Below are 26335 nucleotides of genomic sequence, written 5' to 3'. Positions count from 1 at the left end.
GGCTGTAATGTGCAGCATAGCAACTAATGATGGGGCTCAGAATTTTTTTCCCTTTCTCAATTTCGCAGCTGTGAAAGGATGCCTCAGCATACCTATACAGCTTTGAATCAACAGGTGCCCACGCTTTGTCAGTTGTGCTCCTTCGTAGTTGCAAAGCATGGAATCAACAGGTCTCCCCTGCTTGTGTGCTCATAAAGTGAAATAGAGGTGTTACTTCTGTCAGAAGACCTAAAGACGGTTGTGCTCACGCTGGCATCCTCAAGGCTTGACTTCTGCAATGCGCTGTACATAGGGCTACCATTGTACCTAGTTCGGAAACTTCAACTAGTTCAAAATATGGCAGCCAGGTTGGTCACCGGTACATCTAGAGTTGAGCATATTACCCCAACATTAAAATCACTCCACTGGCTGCCGATTAGTTTCCGGGCAAAGTACAAAGTGTTGGTCATTACCTTTAAAGCCCTAAATGGTTTGGGTCCAGGTTACCTGCGCGATCGCCTTCTCCCATACAGTCCGCCCTGCACACTCAGGTCCTCTGGGGAGAACTTACTTCTGTCGACCAAGAATAGGCTGACATCAGTTTCCCAGAGGACCTTTTCTTCTGTTGGCCCTGGATTATGGAACAGCCTGCCGGAGGAGATTCGTAATATTAACTCCCTCTGTGATTTTAAGGCAGCTTTGAAGACTGTGTTGTTCCCCGCCTCGATCCAAAGGGAGAGGCGGGTAATAAATAAATAAATAAATAAATAAATATATTATTATTATTATTATTATTATTATTATTTTGAAAGTGCATTACTATGAAATTGTGCAGTAGTAAAGAGTGGAAAGGCAGTGATTGAGCCCATGTTCACAACAGCGCATTTTCAAAGCAGCAGGGCTGGCACCCCCTCCCCACACTTGTACTCAGCAAAGTGCAGTGAAAGGCAATGAGTTATTCCTGGCTATCCATGTTCAACCTCCACTCTCACCATGCCCACGCCCCATTTCCTTTGGCTAATCAGCGCCACTTCTACCAGCTCGCACCGAAGCCAGCTGAGGTCACACTGACTCCCAAAGTGCACTGAATCCGCAGTGATGGGAAAATCTATCAGAAAATGACTTTGGGGGGGGAAACGTATTTAGGACAAGAAACACCACACAAGCTACAGAGGGGGTCATACGTCATCTGACACAATCAACTTGGGGGTGGAGTAGAACCAGAGTAAAAGCTCCATGTAGATATCCCCCAGGAAATGTTTTTCTGAACTGCTTATCTTTTGTTTTCTAGGAATTTTAAGGCATAGGATGTGTGTCCCCCCCACACACACACACACTGTCCCAAATCCATTAAAATAAAAATGCTTTCTATATATCAGATGATACAGAACAGTTTGGGACAGGTGAGTGAGCAGGGCCTCACCAGTTGAACTGTTTAGCCTTCCCCAACCTAATGCAGTCCAAATGTGTTGGACTACAATTGCTATCTTCCTCAGGCAGCATTGGCCATGCTGCTTGGCAGTGATAGGAGTTGTAGTCTAACATACCTGGAGGGCACCAGGTTGGGGAACATTGTGTTAGAATAAGTACTGTCTCACAATTAAGCACCATTGACTTCAGTGGAAATCACTCTTAGCTAAGTGAGTACAGGATTACAACCACAGTGCATGTAACTGGAAAGAAATATAACCATAAACACAAAGATTGGGAGCCCTTGAAAGAGATTTGTTGTATAGTTATGGTGTTAACCCTAAGTTTATTTACTTGGGGGTAAATTCCACTGAAACCAGTAGGATTTACTTCCATGTACATGTGCATAAGAATGAGCTGCATGAAGCCCTTATCAGTATATAGGTTTTATTGGCCCATCAGTGGTCCAATCAAAGACAGGTCCCTGCCCTAGGAGTTTACAGTTCAAGTTTTAACAGAGAGGATGTGTGAAAAGTGTCATCATATACTACAGTCACTAGTTTGTTGGATCTAAGTGGAGTCAGAAAATTCCTGTTGCTGTTCTGTTCTTGTTTGAGAGGGACAATGAAGTTTTTATCTAGCTTCCAGACAGCCTTCCATGAAAGGAGAAGGGTAGGGTAGACATAGGTAAATGCAAGAGCATTTTTTTCTTTTGCACAACCATGAAAACAAGAAACAGCCCTTTTGAAGTAAGGGATTTTCTGCATTATGGCCATACAACTACATTCCATGTTAGAATGACATCGTTTTAAAACTGCTTCTCGTAAATATACAAATGTTTTCACAGTCCCGCTGTTGTTCCTTTAAAGTATACATAGTTCCCCACCTCCCAAAAGGCACACACATTGATTCTGGTGTGTGAATATTTACTTGTCCATATGCATACACTCCCTTGCATTTTCAGGATTTTTGCTTGTTTGGCTATGTTTTGTTGCTAGTTGATATTTCACACAGCCTGTGTGGTCTTGCGTGTTTGATTTGGATCTTGGAAGTCTGGGTTCATGTCCTACTTCAGTCATAGTGTTCCTACTTATCAAATAGCTTTGGCCAAGTCACATTTTCTCAGAATCTTACCCATAAAATGAGAAGAGCAGTCATAGAGTAGTTATTATAAATTGAAAGTCAGCATATTTTGTTCATTAGAAATGATGTGCATATCAGTTATGATAAAGATTTCTAGCACCAGGTTTATTTGATAAAAGGATGGCTGTATTAGTCTTGTTACAGCAAAAAGAGCCTTGTGGCATCTTATATCTGAATAGATTTAAGGGTGAAATCCTATGCATATTTAGACAGAGAAATTGTCATGCTGGCTGGAGAATGCTGGGAACTGTAGGACTTTTTTCTGTCATAATAGGCATAGGATTGCACCCTTATAGTGACATAATCTTTTGTGGAATAGAGCTCATTTTGCCAGATTTAAGTGTAGGATCCAGCTCTTCAAAGGTCATTTCTTTATTTAGTACATTTATAACCCTATATACAGTAAGTAATACTGTTAAAAATCTTAACATCATAGAACAATTAACACAGGAATACAGATATAAATAAAATAAAATGCAAGAACTACAATTGGAATTAGAGAGCAAAATAAATTAAGCAGCAGTAAAAGCCTGATAACAGAAGAAAACAGCTTTTATCACCCATCTAAAACATGGTAATGAGGGACACATCTGACCTCTCAGGAAGGAGTTCCACAACGGAGGCGGTGGGCTGCTATGGAAAAGGCACTGTCCTGAGTACCCCAATCTCACCTCTCTAGGTTGTGGTGTGTATGATAGGACCTCCAATGATTATCGTAAATTATGGGCAGATTCATACGGGAAGAGGTGGTCATTCAGATATTCTGACCCCGAACCATGGAGGGATTTTTAGGTCAAAACCAGCACCTTGAATTGTGTCCAGGAACAATCCAGAAACCAGCGAAATGCAAGACTAATGTACAATGTGCTCTCCAAAGTGTGCTCCATACCAAAGCCTAGCTGCCACATTTTGCACCGACTGAAATTTTCAAACATTTTTCAAGTTCCCACGTAGAGCACATTGCAGAAATCTTTACAGGAGGTGATTAAAGGTGTGATCATATGCATGTTAGTTAGGCAGAAAAAAAACCAGCCTACAATTCCCAGCATGCCCCAGCTATGTCTCAACATACATAAAGTATTGCACCAGTGTGGTGTAGTGGCGAAAGTGTTGGACTGGAAGTCAAGAGATTTGGGTTCTTGTACCCACTTGGCCATGGAAGCCCACAGAGTGACTTTGGGCCAGTCACAACCTCTCAGCCCAGCCTACCCCACAGGGTTGTTGTCAGGATAAAATGGATGATTATGTACGCCGCCTTGGGTTCCTTGGAGGAAAAAGGCGGGATATAAATGCAATAATAATAATAATAATAATAATAATAATAATAATAATAATAATAATAATATAATATAAAACAATAATAAAAAATAAAGCCCTAAAGTATGGTTTGTTTTATTCCCGGAGTCATGATGATGGTATTAATTTAGTGAGTTTAAAGTGTGACGCTGCACATATTCAGAGTATTTCTTTTACTTAAACCAAGGTTGGCAATCACCTTTTTACTTGTGGGAGCGGGGGCCGGTTGGTTTTGTTCTAACACAACAGGAATGTAAAAGCAGCTGTAAACCATGAAATCGTGGGCAGGAGAAGAAAAATGTTAGAGAAATGTGTGCCTCGCAAATGAAGGAATACGCGTGGCTCTCTAATGACTCTCCCCTCCACCCCCCCTTGACAGTGCAGTCCTCTGCCTGTCTACTCATTAGTAGGTCCTATTAAACTTAATGGGGTTTACTCCCAAGTAAGTGTGCATGGGACTGCAGCATAAGTTACACTACTGCAAGAGGAACTCCGAGCTATGCCCGTTTCTGCCTTTTCTGATTAACCCCCCTCCCCGCCCCGGCATGCTACTTTGGTTGCTTCCAGTCCTGCGCCGTGATCTCATCTCACCCTGCAGGCTGGGTTGCACCATTCCAGAGCAATAGGGGAGACAGGCGAGACAGGCACTCAAGACAGGGATCCTAACCACGTTCCCTTGGAAACGACCCTTTCTTTCTAAATAATTGGATTTAGGCTCGAGGTATTAAACACATCATCACTGAGGCTTTACACACGCGGTGGGTGAGGAGAAGAAGGCGCTGCCTTTTCCTCACCCACCGCCATCCGTCATGGTGCAGCCCAAAGGAAGTAGGAGGGGGAAGGTATATTTGGGGCAAAGGGTGGGGGAGGAGAGGGAGCTGAGGCCAGGCGGAGACGGGAGAGGTTGCTTTAACCCACTTGGGGAGGAAACTTGGGTGGGCTGCAGTCATGGCATCTAACGGTGAGAGGGGCAATGCAGAAAGGCCTTGCGGGGTGGCAAGAAAGGGGGGTGCGGCGCGTTTTAACCGGCGTAATGAAAGGGGGAGAATCTGCTGAGGAACCGCTTTCCTTGAAAGATACTATTTTTCTAGTTCTCATGATTGTGCATTAAAAAAAAAGGACAAAGGGAGGAATGATAGATTTGGGGGAGGGGGAATTGCGGAGGCTGCATTTCGTGGGTGGGGTGAAGACGTGGGGTGGGGGCGGGGTTGCAAAAAGAGGGGAGCCTGTTTTGTAGGGTAACTTCATGTTGGAAAGGGGGAGAAGCTTAGAAAGCTGAAAGGCGAGTCGAAGGGGGCAGACTTGGGGCTTGAACCTGGTTTAATAGGGGTAGAGGGTGAAGTAGCTTGGTTGTGGTTGTTCTTAACGAATTTAAACACATATTCGCCTCTAAATAACGAGGTTTTGTTGATGAGAGGTGAGGGCTTCGTTTGCCCGAGGGTGGGGTTTGAAAGTAAAACGTTTTTATTTTAATAGGGGATGGAAATCACTGCAGTCGCAGAGGAGGGGGAGGAAACGGGGCTGCTGCATGGAGGGGGATGTGGGTGTAATTGGGGAGGAGGGATACAGTTTTCCCTCGCTTCTTCTGTTCAATGGGGTGGCGCGGAAACTCCTGTAGCTGGAGGCTGCCCTTTTTATTCCCCTTCAAAGGGGAAGAAGGTAACCTCTATCAATGGGGGTGATAGGTTTAGCCTAACTGCGCAATTAACTGCCGCCATTTTATGATAGCGTGAGAACGAGGAAGGGGTGGGGAGGGAGCGAGCGAGCGAGGCTGCCGCGGTTAAACGGCTCGTAAAAGGCGCAAGAGGGGATTGGGTCTGTGAGGAGTGGCAGAGAGACGGGGTTTCCGAGGAACTCCGGGCAGGGAGGTTTTAGGCCCCTCACAGCCACGCATGCGCAGAGCCGGCCTCTTGAGTGAGGTCGGAGGCCGCCGTGGGGGGTTTACAGGCAATGGAAAAACCTGCTGTCTTTTGACGTGATCGGCGTAGCGGGGGTTTGGCGCGGGGGAGGGGAGACTAGACAGCGCGCATGCGCTGTTGCATCCGAGCGGGAAACGAATCCCCCCGTTTGAAGCGTCGCGCGTGCGTGTAGGTGGCTGCCTTTGTCGCAGTGTTACATCCGGGTCCTTCCTCGCCCCGCCCTTCTGTTGCATAGCTGCGGCTGAATCATTCTGTTCCCTCCCGGCGTCCAAAAACGCGGCCGCCCGCGTGCCCAACCGCCGCTTGCTCGCCCCTCCAAATCTCGCTTCTAGGCCTCAAAGGGCCAGGCGCGCTCCTGCTTCCATTTTCTCCCGGCAGCCTTTTTCCTCCTCGCCCGCCGGATTGAAATCCGGCTCTCCTGTACCTTGGTTATCACGCATCAACATGGGTGGGGGAACATCACATCCCTGTGTTTCCTATGCTTGAGATACTTTCTCCCTGGCCCTCCACCTGAGGGCTTTAGGCTACCATCCTATACGCGCTTTTCTAGGAGTAAAAACCTCCATTTAATGAGGCGTCTGTGTAGACATGTATACGCTTGAAAGGGGTGAGGGTTATGCTTATTTGTCTTGAACGCGTTGGCAGAAAGGCAGAGTAGAAATACGAACTTTTCAAATGGTTACTACTTTTATTTGGTCTTTATTGTTGGATTGTTGTGAACAACTTCCACGGTGTCCTGAATTCAGAGTTGTCAGTCGTCCCCAAGCTGACTGCTGTTTCCTTCAAAATTTATGTCTCTCAAACTTGCTTTTTCTTTTGTTCCTCTTTGGTAAAAATGACACTTGAGCTTTGCTAGGAAATAAGCTGGCAAAACTGTTCCAGCCATGTATGTTCATGGCTGGACCATGTATGTTCATACCTGTTGGATGGTGTATTAGAAATGTGAAGGGCGAAGGGCAGAGAAAATGGGGAAGAGGAAAAATTCAGGGAGAAAAGCCACATTCGTTTGTTTCATTCCACATACACACACACACACACAATAACTTCTCCAAATTTTTCAAGGGGTGGTAGTGGTTCCAGGCCTTCACGTGTGTGTGTGTGTGTGTTAGTGTTACACCAAGCATTCGCATGCATTCTTAGGTGCTTGAAGCAAACATTCATTTTTAACAAATGTACCTCAAACACTATCCCATGCGAAACATTTCCTACTCTCTTTTTTTAGAGGTTAAATAGTCAAAAAAGGTTGTGTGGAACCCTCCTTTTTACATGTCTCTAACATGGTTTTATTTTCTCCTCGTAGATTATAGCCAGTCAGCAACACAGAGGTAAATAAACCTTGAGTTATTCATCTTTCATGCATGAATGGCATGTTTACAGGTTCTTGCATGTGCATAGCTACAATGTTAGCCATATGTGAGCAGTGCTTTTTTTGTCTCTGTAATCTTGAAATAGATCATGCTGATCATTTCTATAGAAACATGACGATGCTGGGGCGCCATGAGCTGTCCCAGAGAAGCATATCCACATGATCATACTTGTGGCTTGACTAATCCTAATTTTTTACTACTAGATAATTCTAATTTCCTAGTGATAGCGCTGGCTAATTCTGGAAACACTATTGTAGCTTATTAAGAAGCAGTTAAAATGTTGCTCAAGTTCAAGCTTACTGCCTTGGCCTCAAGTCATTACAAAACTCCGGATTTAAAAATGCATTAAAACACCTGCAGTGACTTGTAAAGAGGTTACAATGTGTTACTGTGCTCACAGTTTGATTATTCTAGAGCATACATTAACCTTACCAATTCAAACTCTAATAACAGGACTCATGCGAAGCTAGAATAATCAAAATTAAAGATAACCCTGAAGCATAGGTCTTATATATTACGAAAGTTGAGGGTATTCAACAGTTAAACCTAATGAAAGAATATGGAGCACCTTTAGAACTATTTATTTCTGGACATTTAGTGTATTAAATGAAGTGGGATATTTTGGCTTGTCCATTTTCATGCTACAATGAATCAATTGGTTTGTAAGGTGCCACAGTGCTCCTTGTAATTTTCTTTACATATTTGTGATTCTTCCATTTTAATAGAAAAACTCAGGGAGGCAAGAGTACAGACAGACAGCTACAATTTTTGTAACTTAGATATAGATGTGAAAAAAGTAACAGTTTTAGGGAGAAGCTTTATTCTGACTGTGTCTACAAGCTGACGATTGTGAGATGTTTGTGGAAACAGGTTCCTTCCTTGGCTGAATTTTTTCTCTTGCTTTTCCTTAGCTATGGGGCTTATCCAACTCCACCCGCACAGGGTTATTCTCAGCAAACTAGTCAACCCTATGGGCAGCAGAGCTATAGTGGTTACGGACAGTCAGCTGATACTTCTGGATACGGCCAGAGTAGTTACAGCTCCTCTTATGGCCAGACTCAAAGCTGTGAGTATTGTAGCATATTTTGTTTCTAGTCCTCATTGTATGGGAAAACATAAGGTGAGATCAACAAACTTGGAAAAGGATCTTCTTTGTGCTGCTAAGAGATTAGAAGGCAAGCATGTTATTTCTAGCATATCCTTTTTCCAGAGTCAGTGGGTAATATACAGTCATGTCATTTTTTGTCTTTGCTCAATTTCTGTGAAGTAAGAAAAGTAGCAAGATATTGAGTTGTATTGTAGGTGGGCAGAGTTTTGATCCTGGTGCTCTTGCATCCCATTACTATTTGGTAGCTTGGGGGATTTCTATATAGATTATAGTATGATTCTGACAGTTCAGGGCTTAGGAAGTCAATGTGTTTGGGAAGTTGGGATCAACAAGTAGTAAACCTGCCAATGGATTGATGTACTAAAAACAGCCATAACTGAAAAATTGATTAGTTATGGCCATTGGTGTTGTGCAAGTTGCATGCCACTTAAGATTTAATAGGAATTAATTGTTCTTCTGACCAGCTGGCTATGGCACTCAGTCAACACCACAGGCTTACGGCTCATCAACAGGATATGGCAGCAGCCAGACATCTCAGACATCCTATGGACAACAGTCATCCTATCCCAGCTACTCCCAGCAGCCAGCCAGCTCCACCACTGGAAGGTAAAAGCTCAAATCTTGTGGTCATCTGCCGCAGTAGTGTCCAAAGTAGGGAGTGGTATAATTTGCATTGCAGGTTTTAGGCTGTGCCTCTTTGTGTTAAACCTCTTGTTGCACTTTCTCCAGTCTAATTGGAGAATGGTGGTTAGAATTCAGGGTTATTCTGGCTCTTGCGGTTATACAGCAACCAGAGTTCAGGTTAGAATCCAGGAGTTCCGTCTTAATGTGTCAGTCTTTGGATGGGGTTGGATACTTTGTGTATTTACTCTTTATCATTTGTGCATGTCCATTTTTTTAAAAAAAATCTGCAGTTACGGCACCAGCTCTCAAACCTCCAGCTATGGGCAACCTCAGAGTGGGGGTTATGGCCAGCAGTCAAGCTATGGCAGCCAGCAACAGAGTTCCTATGGACAGCAGCCTTCCTACAACCCACCCCAAAGCTACGGCCAACAGAGTCAGTATGGCAGTGGCAGTAGCAGCGGAGGAGGTGGTGGTAGTGGATGTGAGTATACACTTCCTTTCCTTCCAACATGCCTTTCTTGAGCTATATTGACAGAATTTGGTGCAGTGCAGTCTGCAGGAGCCAGTGGCTGCCACCTAGCTGGGAGCAAGAACAATTGCAGGACATTGATTATTTCTCTTCATTCCCCCTGCCCAAATGCCAGACCTCCTTGGTATCAGGTACCAAGAGTTGTGCCTTACAGCCTACTGTTCAATAACAGAATCCTCTTTTTTTTTTTGCCTTCCCCAGCTGGTGGCTATGGCCAAGATCAGTCCTCCATGAGTGGAAGTGGTAGTGGAGGTGGTTATGGCAGCCAGGATCAAGGCGGATATGGGAGCCAGCAGGACCGCAGCCGTGGCCGAGGCAGTGGAGGAGGTGGAGGCGGCGGTGGCTATGGTAGAGGTGGCTTTGATCGGAGTGGTGGTAGAGGTGGCAGCCGAGGTGGCCGTGGAGGCATGGGGTAGGTTTCCAATCACTTGTGTTGGGAGAGGGAGCGGGTTTCTTTAATTGGCATCTTTCCTAGTACTTGCTATTAAAAACAGCTAACCCTCTTATGGGAGGGTGCAATGACTGAAATATGCAGTGTTTTATGTAAATAAGGGTGGGGTGCCACCATGGACGTTGTTGAGGTCAGAGTGCGTTCTCGCTGGGGTGAACTTTTAATGGATGTCAACAGGTTGTTCCTTGTCTGCATGTGAAGGAGTTAAAACTCTGCTTTCTGACAATCAACCATTGCAGTAACAAATCTGTGCATGGGGGCAAAACATTGTATTATTGTCTTGTAATCCTACTTGAATCTGTTTACAACCTCAAAGGTGCACTTGATATGAACATAAGTACTATTCCTCAAAGGTGAATTATGGTCCTCTTTGAGCCATGTTACAGTTCTGTACCAATACATACAAGAAATTCAATACTTCCTTGTTTTGGAAAAAAAATGTCTAGACAATAGGATTATCCTTCAACTCCATCCCCAGTGTAAACCCAATGAGGTACACTGAGGAGACCTGGTTTATATGCTGATAGCAAATCAAGGGTTATAAGAGCCTCTTCAGTAAGAGATACTTCTGTGCAGGTTGTAAGCCAGCTTTCCTTGGGGTTATAATGCTGTGGTCTAGCCATATAACGGGTGTCAATTTAGGATAAAAGGATGAGTGTTGGTTTTCTCACATAGTGGCTGGACTTCTTGTACTTGTGGTTTATATTGTAGCAAAGCAGTATCCTCAGCTGGTCTTGGGTGTCTGTACTGCCTCCTTTTTTGTGTGGAGGGGTGGTTAACAGTGGTGTTCAAGAGGCAATGGTTGCTAAGCAAAACTGACTTTGGGCTCCTGACTGGGAGAGATGATAGTAGAGAGGTGAGTATAGGGGGTAGCGGAAGGGTTGTATGCTTATGAAAAGTTGTTGATCTGTTAACAATACCTGCTCTGTTAACAAATTCTGCATTTTGTGTGCCACAGGTATGAAAGTCAATGAACTTTAATCAAATCTCCACTTTCCACATGTTAGTTAAGGGTCTGAGGAAGGGAGAGAGATCTTATGGCAGGCAGATATGCAGTCGTTAGAGTTGTAATAACTTACTATTATGAGTACACAATGATGAGGGAACGGGTTCTTACATGCTTTCAAAGCAGATATCTGCATTTAGGGTTGTAAACATCAAAAGCTTTGCAAAAACATGAATCAAACTTGAGAAAGGTGAACTGGAAATAACAGCGTGCACGGTATACAATATTTTAAATATGAGATTGGTTCACCAGTCATGCCAAGAATAGGACGGCTACAAGGAAAGCAACATTGTCTCAAAAGCTGCATCACGACGCCTCGTGTAACGGTTCAAGATCAGAAGCAAGAATGACTAAACGCTAGAGCTGTTTCACTTGCAAACCTTCTCAAGGGTATAATGATACATTTTAAACAATGCTGAGGGCAAGGAAAAGGTGGAGCAGGTTGTCTTTAGATCTTCAGGAAGAACCAAACATAAATGTTGGCCAGCATCTTAACGGATATGGTGTAGTTTCTAGCAACAAACCTTTTTAGCCATGGAAAAAGCATCATTATCTTCTAACTTATCTCCTCAGCGGTGGTGAGCGAGGTGGTGGCTTCAATAAATTTGGTGGTAAGTCCAAAGAGTTCAAAAACTTGAACCACAAAAGTGTATTTCTATATATTATTTTTGGAGACTCTTGTTTGTATGCCAAAAAATGGAAAAGCCACCGTTTATCAGATAAAAACCTATGGGAGCCCCCCCTGTTGTGGCACATATGCCAAAATGGTTGGTTGTATCTGTGGTGTTGACTTCCACGTTATGGGACTTTCTACTCAGCCAAGTTCTTGGTGCCAATACAGTACATTTTGGTTGTATGTCTTGCAACAAGACGGGAGAAAACGAACCCCGAGACTTGTGTTTTGTGGGAGAACATGAGGAAAAAAATCACTTTGTAAGTGTTGGGTTTGTGTGTTGTCCTTTCTTAAAAACACACACGAGAATGTTGCGTTAAAATGTGTTAATGGGAAGTGCATGCAGTCCTGAAGAAACACGGTAAAAGAAAGGTTTATGGTACCTTGTTTAAAAAGTTACTGGTACAGGGAGTAATATGGGAGGGACCGCTCCCTTCAAACTCGAAAGTGTAATTTTGTCTGTATGAAACTCTTAAGAGCTCTTTGACAAATAAGTGGTTTCATGGGCTTCTATTTTAAGAGAGTTTGGTTTTAATATTACGAAGTTTCACAAAAGGTCTTTTTGTACTTGAAATGTACCAAACCATAAGAATTGGTTTTAAAGAAAGTTCCCATAGGGTTTGCTGAAAAAGGCTTGGCATGAACATTTTAAAACACCTGTATAGGAATGTTAATGCATTTGAGACCAGTGTTGGGCATACGCTTTCAAAAATTATTAAGATTGGGTGCAATAAATGGTGTCAAAATGGTTTTTTTTTAAAAAACTACATGTAGAACGCTAATAGAATGGTTGATGCAACTAAATAACCTGATGGTTTAGAAAAGCATAAAGCTCTCATTTGTAAAGGGCTTGTTCTAAACGTGTTCTCTGGTGTAAGATGGTTTGTTCTCTCCGCATAAGTTTTTTTAAAGTGTCTTTTATGATGAAATGAATCCCAGGATAGATTACAGTATGCTTTTACAGACCTCATGGTGCTGGATATTTAAAAGACTGATCAAGGGTCAATAAGAGACTCTAGGTAGCAGTGGCTAACGTATGCTATAAAAGATACGTCAAAATAGATGCTTCAAAGTGGTTGTCCAACGGTGTTTCAAGTGTGTGTCTGGAGGCCATGCTCCTCCCTGCAGAGCTGCAAAAATTAGGTCCGGTATGGCCTGGAGGAAAGAGCGGTAACCTGGTTTTGCAATAAGCACTCTTGTCATTAAGACATGGACCACTTCTGACTGGATGGGAGTGTTTCTCTTGTACTTAAAGTAACCCTGGGACTGCATATGTTCCAACACTGGCCTGTTTCTAATGTGGTCGTGATGGTGGTGCTGATGTGTGGGAACAAGTTTGAAGTTCTCGCTTGCTAACTGAATCTCTCCTTCCTTATTTTCATGTGCCAAAGGACCACGGGACCAAGGGTCACGCCACGATTCTGGTAAGTGGCTGCTTGGGTGGCTTCACATGGGACTGCAAAACTGAATCAAACACAAAGGAGAAGGGTTTGGAGGCTTTAACTCTCTAATGCACGGGTGTTCAGGTTATCATCCAGGTGCAAATGCCAGAGGCCTATGATGTCCTTGTGAGGTTAAAGGTTAAGTATTCTAGTGAACAGCAAGCAACAAGAGTTTTTAAACTAAATACTTGTTTCAGTTCTATCTTAAAAACACAAACTTTGTGAATTCAGTACAATAAAGTGAAACATGGAGGATAATACGCAGATTTGAAGACCAATGTTCTGTTCAACAGAGGAGTGTCTGCTAGCACTTTACAAGCTTGAACAGGGTGCCTAAAATATACATAGTGTCTCAGTTTAGAAAATAGCACCATGCTGTTCAGTATTTGTTGGAGTACTATTTGGGCTCTTTGTTTAGAGGCTGCAGGAAGGGCTCTGAAGGGGGGAAGCAGGATTTTTATCGTTAAAGGATATGGGAGATTTAATTATTCTTGTTTTGCAGCTGGTGAGCAGGATAACTCTGACAACAACACCATCTTTGTTCAGGGACTTGGTGAAAATGTAACAATCGAGTCAGTAGCAGACTACTTCAAGCAGATTGGTATCATCAAGGTAAATTGGTGCTCATTGTGTCTTTGAGAGGGACCCCATGAGCAAGAAGGTGGCACTTAGTTAGCTGTTCTATACTAGTTGATTAAAAGGGTGCAGTGTCTTAATGGCTAATGTGAAGGACAAAATGGTGGAACCCTTGTGACATTTTGATACAGCCTTCAGAATCCTTGCAATCTAGTTTGTAGATCTAATGCAGGCAGCAGTCATCTGAATAATGGTAAAATTGCTAGTTACACTGGGCAAATTTGGGTCAATGGACTCTGACTTTTTAAAATCTGTTTTTAATTACTTTGAAGTTAGTGAAGGCATGTGTTCATCAATTAAAGGCTAGTTAAAACTTTCATGTTCTAAGATAATTTTCATATAGCAGCATGGCACAACCAGTGCAGTTTTAGCCTGCACTTGCCATGTATAGGTGCATTATATGTAAAAACAGAAACTAGATTTGTCCAACAACTCGTTTGTCCAACAACTCATTTAGTTTGTGTCTTTTTTCAGACAAACAAGAAAACTGGACAGCCTATGATAAACCTGTACACAGACCGTGAGACAGGAAAACTGAAAGGAGAGGCCACGGTTTCCTTTGACGATCCTCCATCTGCAAAGGCTGCTATTGACTGGTTTGATGGTACGTTTCTGCCTTTAAATTGCATTTTTCTTTTTCTGCTGGGGGTGGGTTTGGAAAACATTTGATGGAGGCGGGATTCTCTCTGCAATGTTGGAAGGGAAATAGAAGTGCAAGTAAGGAGAGGTGCTGATAAGGAAAATATTCGCCTGCTGTTTTTATACTGGGCAAATGTAAGTTCTACCTGCTCTTCTTCTCCCCAGGGAAAGAGTTTTCAGGCAACCCCATCAAAGTTTCATTTGCCACCCGGAGGGCAGATTTTAACCGAGGAGGTGGGAATGGCCGTGGAGGAAGAGGCCGTGGTGGTAGAGGAGGTATGTGTACAAGTCTTTGCTGCGGTTGAGAAGTAGTAGATTGTCTGCCTGCGTATCCTCTCTGTGCTGTCTTTCAGCAAGAGAAGAGGGATGTGTTTATTGGGCAGAGTGGTGGGGAGAGGAGGGTCAACCTGATTTGTAGCATGCCAAAGATAAGATGGGCATTGCATTCTGCTTGTTTAAGTAGAAAAGTAACCTTTTCGGAAGTGAGAGATGAACATCAGCAGGAAAATGTATGCAAAAGTTATTTCTACATTGTAGCTGCCACCAACTGAATCTTAGCCTCCTTTCCCTCAGGACCCATGGGCCGCGGTGGGTTTGGTGGTGGTGGAGGCAGCAGCAACAGTGGCTCTAGTGGCGGCAGCAGGGGTGGCTTCCCCAGTGGAGGAGGAGGCCAGCAGCGTGCAGGAGACTGGAAATGCCCCAATCCGTGAGTAATATTCTTAGTGTTATGAGTGATAGGGTGGAAATAGAGGGTTTATGGCTATTTCTATTTCATTTGTTAACTTTTCCGTGTTCTTTCTCCCCTTCCCCAAATGTCTGTTATAGGACATGCGAAAACATGAATTTCTCATGGCGTAATGAATGCAACCAGTGCAAAGCACCAAAACCAGATGGACCTGGGGGGCCGCATATGGGTGAGTAGAAGAAGACTCGTGGATCATGTTCGAGATGTTATCTCTTGTTTGTGTAGAGATGGACATAATCTACTTTTTGGTGCATAAGTGAGATTTGTTGCTTGGTTTTGGGGAAGGAGTTGTACAGTGGTTCTTCGCGGGGTTCATTCTGCCTTTTTTCTGAGTGAGGTGCACAGCTTGCCTCCCTATGAAATGGTCTGACTGCATGAGCAAAGCACTGCTGCAAAGCACAAGCATAATCTTGTGATCTTCCCTTCTTTGCCAGGAGGTGGATTTGGTGAAGAACGACGTGGGGGCCGGGGAGGCTTTGACCGAGGTGGCTTCCGTGGAGGCAGGGGTGGAGATCGGGGAGGATTCCGAGGCGGAAGAGGTGGAGACAGAGGCAGCTTTGGACCAGGAAAAATGGATTCCAGGTAAACATTACTTCAGGAGCAGGGTGCTGGAAAAACTGAGGAGTTGGCAACTGGGAATTGCATTTCTGTTCCTGGATACAAATCTGGGAAAGGCAGAGACAATTTGATTTGTTAACTTGGTTTTTTCATTTGTACAGTCTAAATCCTCACCCATTCTAGCCCAACTGTGGGATGTTGCTAATCATTATACAAGAGAATTGCAAGAATTAAATCTGGAATTTAAACTCTCTCTTCTCTTCTACAGAGGGGACCACAGACAGGACCGCCGTGAGAGACCCTATTGAGCCTGTACAGAATCCCAGACCATGTGAATTTATAAACTTTTTTATTTTGTATGATGTCCAGCTTCATTGCAAATTTGTGTATCCCTTGTTGGGTTTGTGTACAAACTTTGTATTCCCTTCTTTTAATTTTTGTTGACTGTACTTGGAAGTAATCCCATACATTTAAAAACATGTTTTAGTCATATGTGTATAACTGCGGGGTGGGGTAGGAGACTTGAATAATAAATATGTTTTCAGTCAATTCTGAAAATAACTTGTTTTGGTCTGAGTTCTACAGTAAATGATAGCTTTTTAAAAGCATTGTTTGGGAAATGTATTGACTTTAGTTTTCTTTTTTATTTATTTATATGAAATTTCAAACAAATGAGCATTTGGAAATGTAGGTTACCATGATGCAAGGCTGTACAGTATTTCAGTTTTTGTTCCATTGGGGGATGTTTTTATGCATTCATACATTAAAAATGATATTTCTAGTTTTACACTAATAATTTTGATGTAACATGCAACAGCCCAGCCCCTAAGTTGTTTAATAACAGGAGTATAGTGTTACACAATACACATCTCTCTTTTGAATCACTATCTGGTAGCATTTTACAAAGGGCAAGTCACATTTTCAATAATCCATCCATGCCACTCAAAGCCAACTCTGCCTGTGAACTGATGAATGCGCAGGTGAAGCACTAAAGCCTCCTACATGTTTTCATTAATCTCCGTACAAGCCTTCCTTATGAAATGTTTTTACAAACATGCTTTGTGAAAGCTCTTAACGCAGAAGGAGGAAACATTCTGCTTCCTTGGAGATTCTTAGCATATTTAAGAGCATGGTGAGAATTCTTCGTAAGGCCCTATTAGTTGCCTTTCCTTTTGGGGATTCAACAACCTAGCAATAAAGAAACCTCATACATAATAATCCTATGTTCATTTACGGTGAGCATTAGCGGAGCTATCTTGTTCTACCAATGCTTGGAATTTCTATTATGTTGAACATATGAGAAAGTTGGCCTTAATAGCTACTCACAGGTGTTAGGATTCATATACTAAGGTCAAAAGCACACTTTGAATACTATGCCTTAGGCTAAAGCCTGTGTCCTTCATAGTATTGATGCAGAAATGCCGATAACCTGAGACCATTAAAAACCTAGTACCAGGAAGAGAGGTTGATAGTAAAAGGGAAGCCTTGACAATGGCTCATAGCATCTCACTAACAACTTCTTTATTTTTGCCAGTCACTTTCAGTGTCCTTGTCTACTTTTTTCCCCTGTTGTAAATGTACCTTAAGAGGTAGGGTAAGAATGTCATCCCTGTGCACAAATGATGGATAGCTGGTTATTGTAATAAGGAAAGCTGCTCTAAGTGGCACAAAGCAGCCCATGGGACATTCTCCCAGGGACCACAGGATATTGTAGACATCGCGGCTGAGTTCAGAGGAAGATGTCCACTGCCATCACCACTCCAGCACTAGGGAAGAAAAAAGGGCATATTGGGAGGCCGCAGGATCGAAAGTCCCCCTTACTGATAAGGGTGTGTGTCAATGTAAGACAAGGAAACCTGTGCCAGCCCTGAAGTTGGCAGAGTGGGGGGGACAGTGGGGCGGGCGGGCAAGCAAGCTGCATCACTTTCAGTCCCAGCTGATTCAAGTATTGCAGGGCTTGAATGTGGCAGCTCCAGCATGAACTTTCTGACTTCTTATAGGATTATTCTGCAACTTCGCATTAAGGTGAATTAATCACTCTAGCATGACTTGATCTTATAAGGAAAACATTCTCCGCTAAGTTACTCCTATATGAAACTATTAAGCGTAGCTGTCAGTAACATAATACAAAGGCCCGATCCTCTTATACAAGGATGGGGAATGTATGGCCTTCTACTTGGACTTGTTGTCCCATCATCCCTTACCATTGGCTAAGACTGATGGTACTTGCAGTCCAGCCCCTGGAGGACACACATTCCCTGCCCTCTGTTCTTACATCTTTTGTTCACAATACTGTTCGCAGCAACGGCAATGCACTCTCCTAAATCCAGTCTGCACTGGTTAATTTGTATACTTTTTAACTTTTGGGCCGCAGCTTGATTCCAAAGTCTACAATTTTAAAGTTCTTTTTCACCTGCTTGACTGGTCAGTAGACTAAGCTTTGTGCCTCTGTGAGACCAAAAAGAAGCAGCAATGAGGCTTGATGCTTAAAACCAAACAAATGGGAGTGTTCTAACGTCTGAAGGTAGAGAACCACCCCTGGTATTTCCCTCTTGAGTTCCATCACAAGCCCCAAACTCTAGTTTGAAACAATACAGCCCAGACAGCTGCACACCTCTGTAAGTTCTTCGCCTTAACCTACTTCTTTAAATTGCCCTTTGCAGTTTTATTATACCAAGATAACTCCGCTATCCCCATTTCTTCCCAAGAATTCATTCTTAAGGCCAACGTTCTATACAATTGCAGTGTTCCACTTTCTGCTACTTATGACAACGTGTGTATTTACAGAAAACTCTTTAAATGGTCCTGAAGTTAATTTTATCTGAAGGATTGATTTGGGGTGTCAAGATGGCCTCTAGTGAACCCTTCTAGTTCTCTTCCCCTTTCAGTTCTGTTCTAGCGGCTACTAGTAGGCTCGGATGATCAATGGGGGAAACAACGCAGCTTGTGCCAGTTGTGTGACCGAGTTTACCTTAATTCCCTGCACTGTCTGAACCTAGTGCTCAGTGTGGGTGTAGTGACTTTTCAAGCACCCTACAACCCCCTACTATGTAGGGGTATGTGTGAAAAGTCAGTATGCTCATTCTACACGCGGGGTTTAGACAAAGCAGCAACCAGTGTGGGTAATTGGAGTAATCCCAGTTTTGCAACCAGCACACATGGGGTCAACAACAACCGGCGCTGTGTGCACACAAGAAAGCTGTCTCCAGATTCTGGCTCATCTCTACAAGCAACTAGGCAAGTTGATATGTCTCACCCCTTGCTTATGACGGAAGGTTGTGCGGCTAAAATGCCATTTCAAGTGGCAGACCAAGGAATTGGCAGGCTCAGCTTGTATGGCACAGGGTGTACATGTGCATCTCATAGGCTTGGGTGAAATAGATGCTTTCTCCCTTCTCTGTTGAGCTCTGGATGTAAACATTACCCCTGTCCTATGATAAAGAGTTCCTCTGTGCAGCTGCCACCTAGTTGCTCCTCCTCAGAGGCAGCTGCATCATAGCCTTGAGCAAAGCATCTAGCTTTCTGGAAAGCCACCTGCGCTTATCCTGGAGATAGTTGCATTTCAGGGCTGAGAACAGAACCTTGTCTAAACACTAGTTTCCGTCCTACAAGACGTTAATAGTGCACTACGTAATTTGTCAATTAACTCTTCAATTACTGCAGGCCATGATGTTCTATAATAGACAATTTCCGGCTGTCGGGGAATCCAAGCCAGTTTGGGTATTATGTAAGAACAGTAGAAACATGTTAACCCTGTGAACTCCTTTTGTGACTAAGGGCTGAGTAAGGGGGATGGTGGCAAGGCAGGTGCCCTTTTGAATTGTACAAGAGTGAGGTGGATGATGATCAAAACAACAGAAAGGCAACCTTTTGCGGGAAGAAGCATTGGTGTGACAGCAGGTCGATGGTTGAGCTTGGATCACAGAGATCTGGGTTCAAATTCCTCCTTGGCCATGAACCTCACTAGGTGACGTCGGGCCACTCACAAATCTCAGCCTACCCTACCTCACAAGATTGTGCATTCCTTGGAGGAAAGCCAGGACTTAGATGTAATAATAGACAAGAATAGTTAATTTTGGATGTCTTCTCATAAAATGTAATGCTTAGAATATTGGGATGATCCAGGTCACTCTCCAGCTGACCTACCTCACAGGGTTCTTGTGAAGACAAAAAAAGGGGCACCATGTATTCTGGAGGAAGAATGGGCTAATAAATATTTACAAAGCAGGTTTTAAAGAAGGGCAAATATTTGAAGGGGAAGGGAGGGAATGGTACATAGGCTATCCCAGTTGAATTCGCAGGTTAAAAATCTGTTCTTTGCAAACTCCTTTTTGCAAAGCACCGAAACTGCAGTCCCGCCTTTTTTCTTTCCTTTTTGATCCTTGTTTACCTTGGGCAGGTATATATAACATTTAGTAAGCAAAGTGGCAAGAGAAACTAACAGCTGCTGTTGTAATCATTACCCAAAGTAATTCTCCCTCGAGGTACATTCCTTTGGCAAGAAGCTGTCAGGCACCCACTCTCTGTGCATCCAAGCTTGTAAAACTGGTTTCTCGTGAGCCCTGGAAAAATGTTATTCTTGGCCAAGATCAAGAACAGAGATAAGTACAGGAGTCCCAGGCCAACGGCAATATGCTTGCTCCAGAGAACTGGATCATCTACATGTCCCTTGTATGGGATGTGGGCTTTGATCTGGAAACCGCTTAAAGGGAGGGGTGGAGACAGACAGAAGGGGCAATTTTCTGACAGAGAGCTGTAGTGTGCTTTGAAATTAATAACTCCTGACCTGGAAGCATAGCTACTAAATCTCAGATGTTGCTCTGGTAAGAGGATGGGTAGGAAAAGTACTCTGCACATGCTCAAAAACACTCCCCTGTATTACAACCACATGTTCCAATGAAGCCAAATTAAATCCGTAAAAACTAAACGTTGGTTCAAATTAAGCCATGTGTTTGACTCTTCCCTCCCCAGAAGTGTGCTATCCATAATTTTGAGAAAGTAACCCTTGGGGGTGTCTTTTGGACTCTAAAAAAGATGCAACAGGAACAAGGGCCCAACATGTCACTAGAACATATGAAATAATACAGAAGGATCACTCAGAGCTGGAAGGGACCTTGGTCCAATCCGCTGCTCAATGCATGATGCAATTACAGCATTGCTGACAGCGCTCCAGCGAAGAAGAACCCACCACCTCTCAAGGCAGCCTATTCTACAAACAAACAATCCTACCTTGAGGAAGTTCCCCACAGAGAGGACATCTGTGTGCATGCAGAGTGAATTTCCCATGCCATTCAGTACTTACTACACAGCCACCCACAACGGAAAGAGTATGACTCCTACCCATCCTCCAGTACCTTTTATTTTAAATGCCCCCAATACAAAACCACCATAATCAACCCCAAAATTTATTTTTTATTTACTGCATTTATAGCCCACCCTTTCTTCAAGGTGCTCAGGGTGGCATATGTGGGTTTTCCTCCACACTGTTTTATCTGCAACAACCCTGCGAGGTAGATTAGGCTGTGCAGGAGTTACTAGCCCCAGGTGACCTAGTGAGCTTCATAGTCCTAGTCTAAGACTAATCTACATGATTTCTGAACCAGAAACCAGGAAAAGTCTGCTTCAGAACATGTTGCCTGGCTATTGCTGGTTGGAAAATTCAGAAACCAATGTGAATCAGCGATCCGGGGCCTTCTACAGGAGGGATTTTCAAATGAACCCTTAACCACCCCTTCCACATGGTGTTGAATTCAGATGGAATTGAACTTATGCCTGCAGATCTACTGGTTGAAATCCCCTCTGTCACAATAGTTAAACCTGCAGGAGCTCTTCCCTCTTTAGTATCTGGTCACTTTACAAAAGGCAGGGCTCCTGTGGCTTTCACTGTTGTGGTGAAGAGGGAATTTCACCAGATGCTGCATGCGTACAAATGACACCTGCTGAAATTGCCTTTTCTATACAACTGTTAAAACTACAGGAAACCTGACCTCCTGAAATAAAGCAAATGTTATCAATATGTGTTTGTGTAAGAACAGCTCTGGGGTGATAGGCCACAATATAAAATGAAACTCTTTAGACTAAGATGAGTGTGTTAAAGGGAAATAATGATTTTTATGTCAGAAAAGAATGTGCCCCCCTGAAACCCCATTCTGGATCGTCCACTCCCAGTGATCTTCCATTCGCTCTGAATTTACTGGCTTCCTGGCCCATTGGTTGTGTGTGTGTGGCATGAGAAACTATTTTGGGTCCATCTCCATTGTTAAAACATCCCTCATGGTCACCTCCTTATTCTTTCTTGGCCTTTTATCCCCATGAGAAAGGTGAGGCCAGAGCAAACCTCCCCTGCTGTGATGAATTTAGCACTTCACTGGATTACTGCCCCAGCTAGAACTTTTAAACAATGCAGACTCCACAATCACACAGGCAGCTGAGGGATGACACCCTCCCCCAGCCCCCAAATCAGGGCTTCCAGCAGCGACATGATAGATAGATGTCCATCAAGTGTACCTTTTTCCAGCAAAAAAATGATGAAGGACGGAGACGCTTCGCCTGTCAGATTTCCCCCTCTCATGCAGTGATTAGTGTTACTAATTAGCAGCCCTCCCAGAATGGAAGAAACAGATCTGAACAAACATTTCAATGGAAGATTGTTTCCTTGTGTTATCATTGATTTATATAAAGCACTTACATCACAACTTGCATTCTCCTCCAAGAAGCACTTCATAATAACCCTGTGGGGTAGGTTAGGCTGAGGTTTCAACCTGGGCTTTCTCCTTAGATAAGGCAACACTCCAACCACTACACCACACTGTTCTGATTTTGCACAAACTGATTTTGCACAGGCCTGGCAAAAATATAGCACTGCACAGTCGGAAAGCCACACCCACATACAGGCGTGCTGCTAAACTTTGAGATAGCAGCCACTAGGAAAACTAGGGAAGGCACACCTGCCCTGTTCTCTTCTTGTCCCCCGAGGCTTCTCCCTGAGACTCACCTGCACGCTGACTGGGTGATGGGTCCCAGTTCACGTGTGGCGAGGACAGGAAACCTTTAATTTCCCTCTTGCTTCCTGAGAGACGTTGAGTCAGTCCGCCGTGCGTGTCGCTTGACGAGCAACGCAAAGCTTGGGAACTCTTGGAATGTACGAGGACTGAGCCGGAGTCCAAGCCGTGGGAACGTGCGGCATGACGACAGCTCTGTGCAAAATCAACAGAAGGTGATAGCATGATGATGATGATGAATAAGATCTGTGGCCCAAAATGTATCAACTTCATCGAAATCAATCTGTGTCCCTCTCTTTTGTCTCATTCTCTGGCAGCCCCTCATCTCTCCAAAGTACCTTTCTTGTCATGTCAACAACTAAAAACCTCTCATCCACAGGCCCTGTGTGAGGTTCTGCCGCCCCAGCTTCCTTTTTCCTCTTGGCCTTTGCTTTCCTTACTTCCTCCATCCCTCTTTTCCTCAGGACTGTGCTTCCTTTACCTATTTCTCCCTCAGATTGCTGTTTCTCAGCTCAGTACCAACAGTGCCCCCTTTCTTCAGCCCCCTGGTCTCTGAACCCTCAGCCCCTTTCCCCTCCCCCACCTCACCGACCCTCTTTCCCCTCACTTTTCAACTGTCAGCCTTCCTGTTATCCTTCCTGCCCTCCTGCCAATAGCCCAGCGGCTCCTTGTCTCTAGGCTCTAGGGGAGGTTTATTTCTCTTCCTCATGGCCACTTGAGCCTTTCACTTCCATCTCGGAAACTACGCCGTTTGTCAGATTTGCATTGCTAATATCGTCTCCCTGAAACATTGTCCGTTTGTGAACATTCCATCACATCACAGCAGCCCAAACAATGGCTGGGGGTGATGACGGCAAAGGTGAGTGTACTAAATACTTAAGAGTACTGTCAGGGATGCTTTAGGGTGGATTCCTGCATTGAGCAGGGGGTTGGACTTGATGGCCTTACGGGCCCCTTCCAACTCTACTATTCTATGATTCTAAGAAAAGTCTAATCCAGCACCCTGTTTTCCACTGTGGCCAACCAGTTGCCTATGGGAAAGTCATAAGCATGAAATGAGGCCAAGAGCCCTTCCTCACGTTTGTCCCTCAGAGACTGGTATTTAGAGGTACACTGCCTCTGATCCTGGAAGTAGTATATAGCCATCATGATTAAGCTGATGAGGGCAATAATTCATTTACATGGCACTATTAATGTGCAAAGTTTGGCTTGTTTGTTCTCACCACAACCTTGTGGATAGTTCACTATTAATTTATTTAAAATGTTTCTTGGCCGCCTTTCAGGGAAGAAGCCCTCCTAAGGTGACTTAAAGCAATAAAACATATAAAAACAGTTAATATTAATAAATGCTATGAAAGACAACATTCAACAATATCCCATTGCAGGCAATGCAATGAGGAAACCAGAGTAATTTATAAATATGCAAGAAATGGGATGAGATCCTATAACTGGATAGAAAATAGGGCTGTGCACACCTCGGACCAAATCCCTGAAACCAAGGAGAGAGAGGCTGATTCAGACCACCTCGCCTCAGTTTCAAGTTGGTCCTGGGTCAGCCCAAAGTGCCCCAAGGCCGAAACAAATTGGTACCGAAGCTTCGGGGCGCCTCAGGCCACTTTGTAGCAGTGCAGGGGCCTCCCTCCCACTGTCCCAGGAAAGCTGGCACAAGACCAGCCATGAGTTTATTGGACTTACCTCCTTCTCCCCACTCACCTCCCACCACATTGCTGTCGCTGCCGCATTGCTGTTGCCATTGCTGTTGTGACCAGGAAATGCGGCATCCTCCTGAGAGCCAGGCCACGTATTTTGTATATCTATGGCCACAAACTATGGCGGCCATAAAGGAAAATGGCCCTTTGTGGCCACCATAGTTTGTCTTCACAATATCTTGAAATCGTGGCCTGGTTCTCAGGAGGATGCCAAATTTTCTGGTTGTGGTGGTGATGGTGGCAATGCAACGGTGGTGGCAATACAGCAGCAATGCAGCAACAGCAATGCAGCAGCAGGTGAGCAGGTAAGTCCTGGTGGCAGCAGCTCTGGGCTGGGGGGTGATGGGGCAGCAAGGGAGCAACAAGGGAGGGAGCAGGAAATCGGGAGTCCAGTGGACTCCTGCCCAGGCTTGTGGCTGGCACCCAGGAACCCACAAGGCCGAGTTGCCTTGGGGTGGCTGAAACTTGCCTCGGCTGAGGCGCTGAGGTGAAGCAGGCAACTCCCGAAGCACCCCGAGTCAAATTGGGGCCATTTTGGGGGCTCTAAAATGGCCTCCAAGGCAATCGGGGGTGGGGGACCGTGCACAGCCCTAATAGACAATATAACTAGAGATCCACCAATATCACTGAAGGATGGTTATGTGCTACCTCCAGTATCTGAGGCAGTAACCTTGTGTACACCAGTTGCTGGGGAACATGGGTGGGTGGGTCCTGTTGCACAATCTCCTGTTTTGGTGGCCCTGGTTGACAGCTAGTTGGCCACTGAGGGAATAGAGTGCTGGACTAGATGGATCCTTGGTCGGATCCAACCAGTTTCAAAAGATACAACAAATGAACAACAGACCATTCAGATGGTGCTTTGCAATCACACAGTGATATATAAAGTTTAAACATGGGAACCAGCATGGTAAATATCAGCGGTCACACAATAATATGTAAGAAACATGCAGCAAAACACCAAGTTTAGGGATTCTCTTTGTCTTGTCAACCCCCACCCCACCCCCATCTGTGTGTGTGTGTGTGTGTGTGTGAATTGTCCAATGTGATAGAGGTTTACATTGTTTGCAGTTTTCTTGTTGGTCTCTAATCTTTAAGATGGGAGTACAGAAGCACCCTGGTAAAATGAGCCATAAGAGCAAGGCTGATGCAGCAGGTGCAGAGCTGGGCTCCAACCCAAAGTTCTGGGTTCAACGACCACCAGAGCCATGGATTTTTGCACATGAGCGTGGATAAGTCATTCTCCCCTTCAGTTCCCCTGCTGTAAAAATGGTTCTAAAGCTGACCCCTGAAGGGGTGTTGTGCGGACAAACTAAATAAAAGCATGTTAAATAATTTTCATATTCAATATGCAAATTTAGTAGTCAGCCATGATTGAGATCCAAATCAGGTAAACTGATCCCTTCCATGGAACTAACATGTTGGTGTAGGAGTATGCAAGCTTCTGCCTGATTAAGGACTTTGTGGCAGTCAAACAGCCAAATCCGGTGCAGAGCTGGGTGGTACTAGGTGATAAAGCCACTAAAATCAAATTAAGGTCAACATTCTGGATAACGTGTTGCTCTTGAATATCTGAAGCTAGGAGTTGTAAGAGGTTTTTTTTAAAAAAACTTGCATAGGATTGCAGTCTTAAGGGATCCTCACAAAAGCTAGTAAGGGATGGAACCACCCCCAGCCCTTATTTCAGCACTGAAAGAGACCTTATTTCACCCTGAAAATCTCTCCCCTCCCCCTCTTATTTACCTGTCTGGCTTCTGGGTTGGAGCCCCTCCCCCCTCCTCGCCCCCTGTTATCAGCTTCCACAGCTTTGGCCTCAATGGCCTTCAACAAAGCCCCGGCAGTGTGCTGGCTGGTTCCCCCTCCCCTCTATTCCCTTCTTACCGCCCCTTCCCCCATGGAAAGACATGCTGTGAGGGGTGGGTGGGACGGAGAGGCTGAAGGCCATGAGGAAACGGCGCCTGAGCCGGCGACAGGTGAGCAAGGTGGAAACATGCAAATGAGCTCCAGCGGGAGAGCGGCTGACTGGGTCTGGCCGGGAGCCCAGCCTGTCACCAACAGGTTGGACCACTTGTCCGTCAGCTAAGGGAGGCGGAGCCGAGCGCG

General features: G+C 44.4%; 2 protein-coding genes across 2 annotated transcripts in view; one reads left to right on the top strand and one right to left on the bottom strand.

Annotated features, from left to right (window-relative positions):
* The window catches only part of LOC134405666 (apoptosis-associated speck-like protein containing a CARD), a 180104-nt gene that overhangs the window by 97630 nt on the left and 56139 nt on the right, over positions 1–26335 (bottom strand). The window lies entirely within an intron of this gene.
* Positions 4701–16130, top strand: FUS (FUS RNA binding protein). Its single transcript, XM_063138489.1, has 15 exons — positions 4701–4789; positions 7048–7072; positions 8026–8180; positions 8687–8828; positions 9137–9327; positions 9577–9787; positions 11406–11443; positions 12897–12929; positions 13450–13559; positions 14058–14187; positions 14388–14498; positions 14796–14928; positions 15048–15136; positions 15402–15549; positions 15794–16130. The coding sequence occupies exons 1-15, from the start codon at positions 4777–4779 to the stop codon at positions 15831–15833; spliced, it is 1569 nt and encodes a 522-aa protein (XP_062994559.1). The 5' UTR covers positions 4701–4776; the 3' UTR covers positions 15834–16130.

This window comes from Elgaria multicarinata, chromosome 11, assembly GCF_023053635.1.
Source record: "Elgaria multicarinata webbii isolate HBS135686 ecotype San Diego chromosome 11, rElgMul1.1.pri, whole genome shotgun sequence".
Lineage (NCBI taxonomy): Eukaryota > Metazoa > Chordata > Lepidosauria > Squamata > Anguidae > Elgaria > Elgaria multicarinata.
Note: the sequence above shows the minus strand (reverse complement) of the source record. Positions and strands in the feature narration are given on the sequence as shown.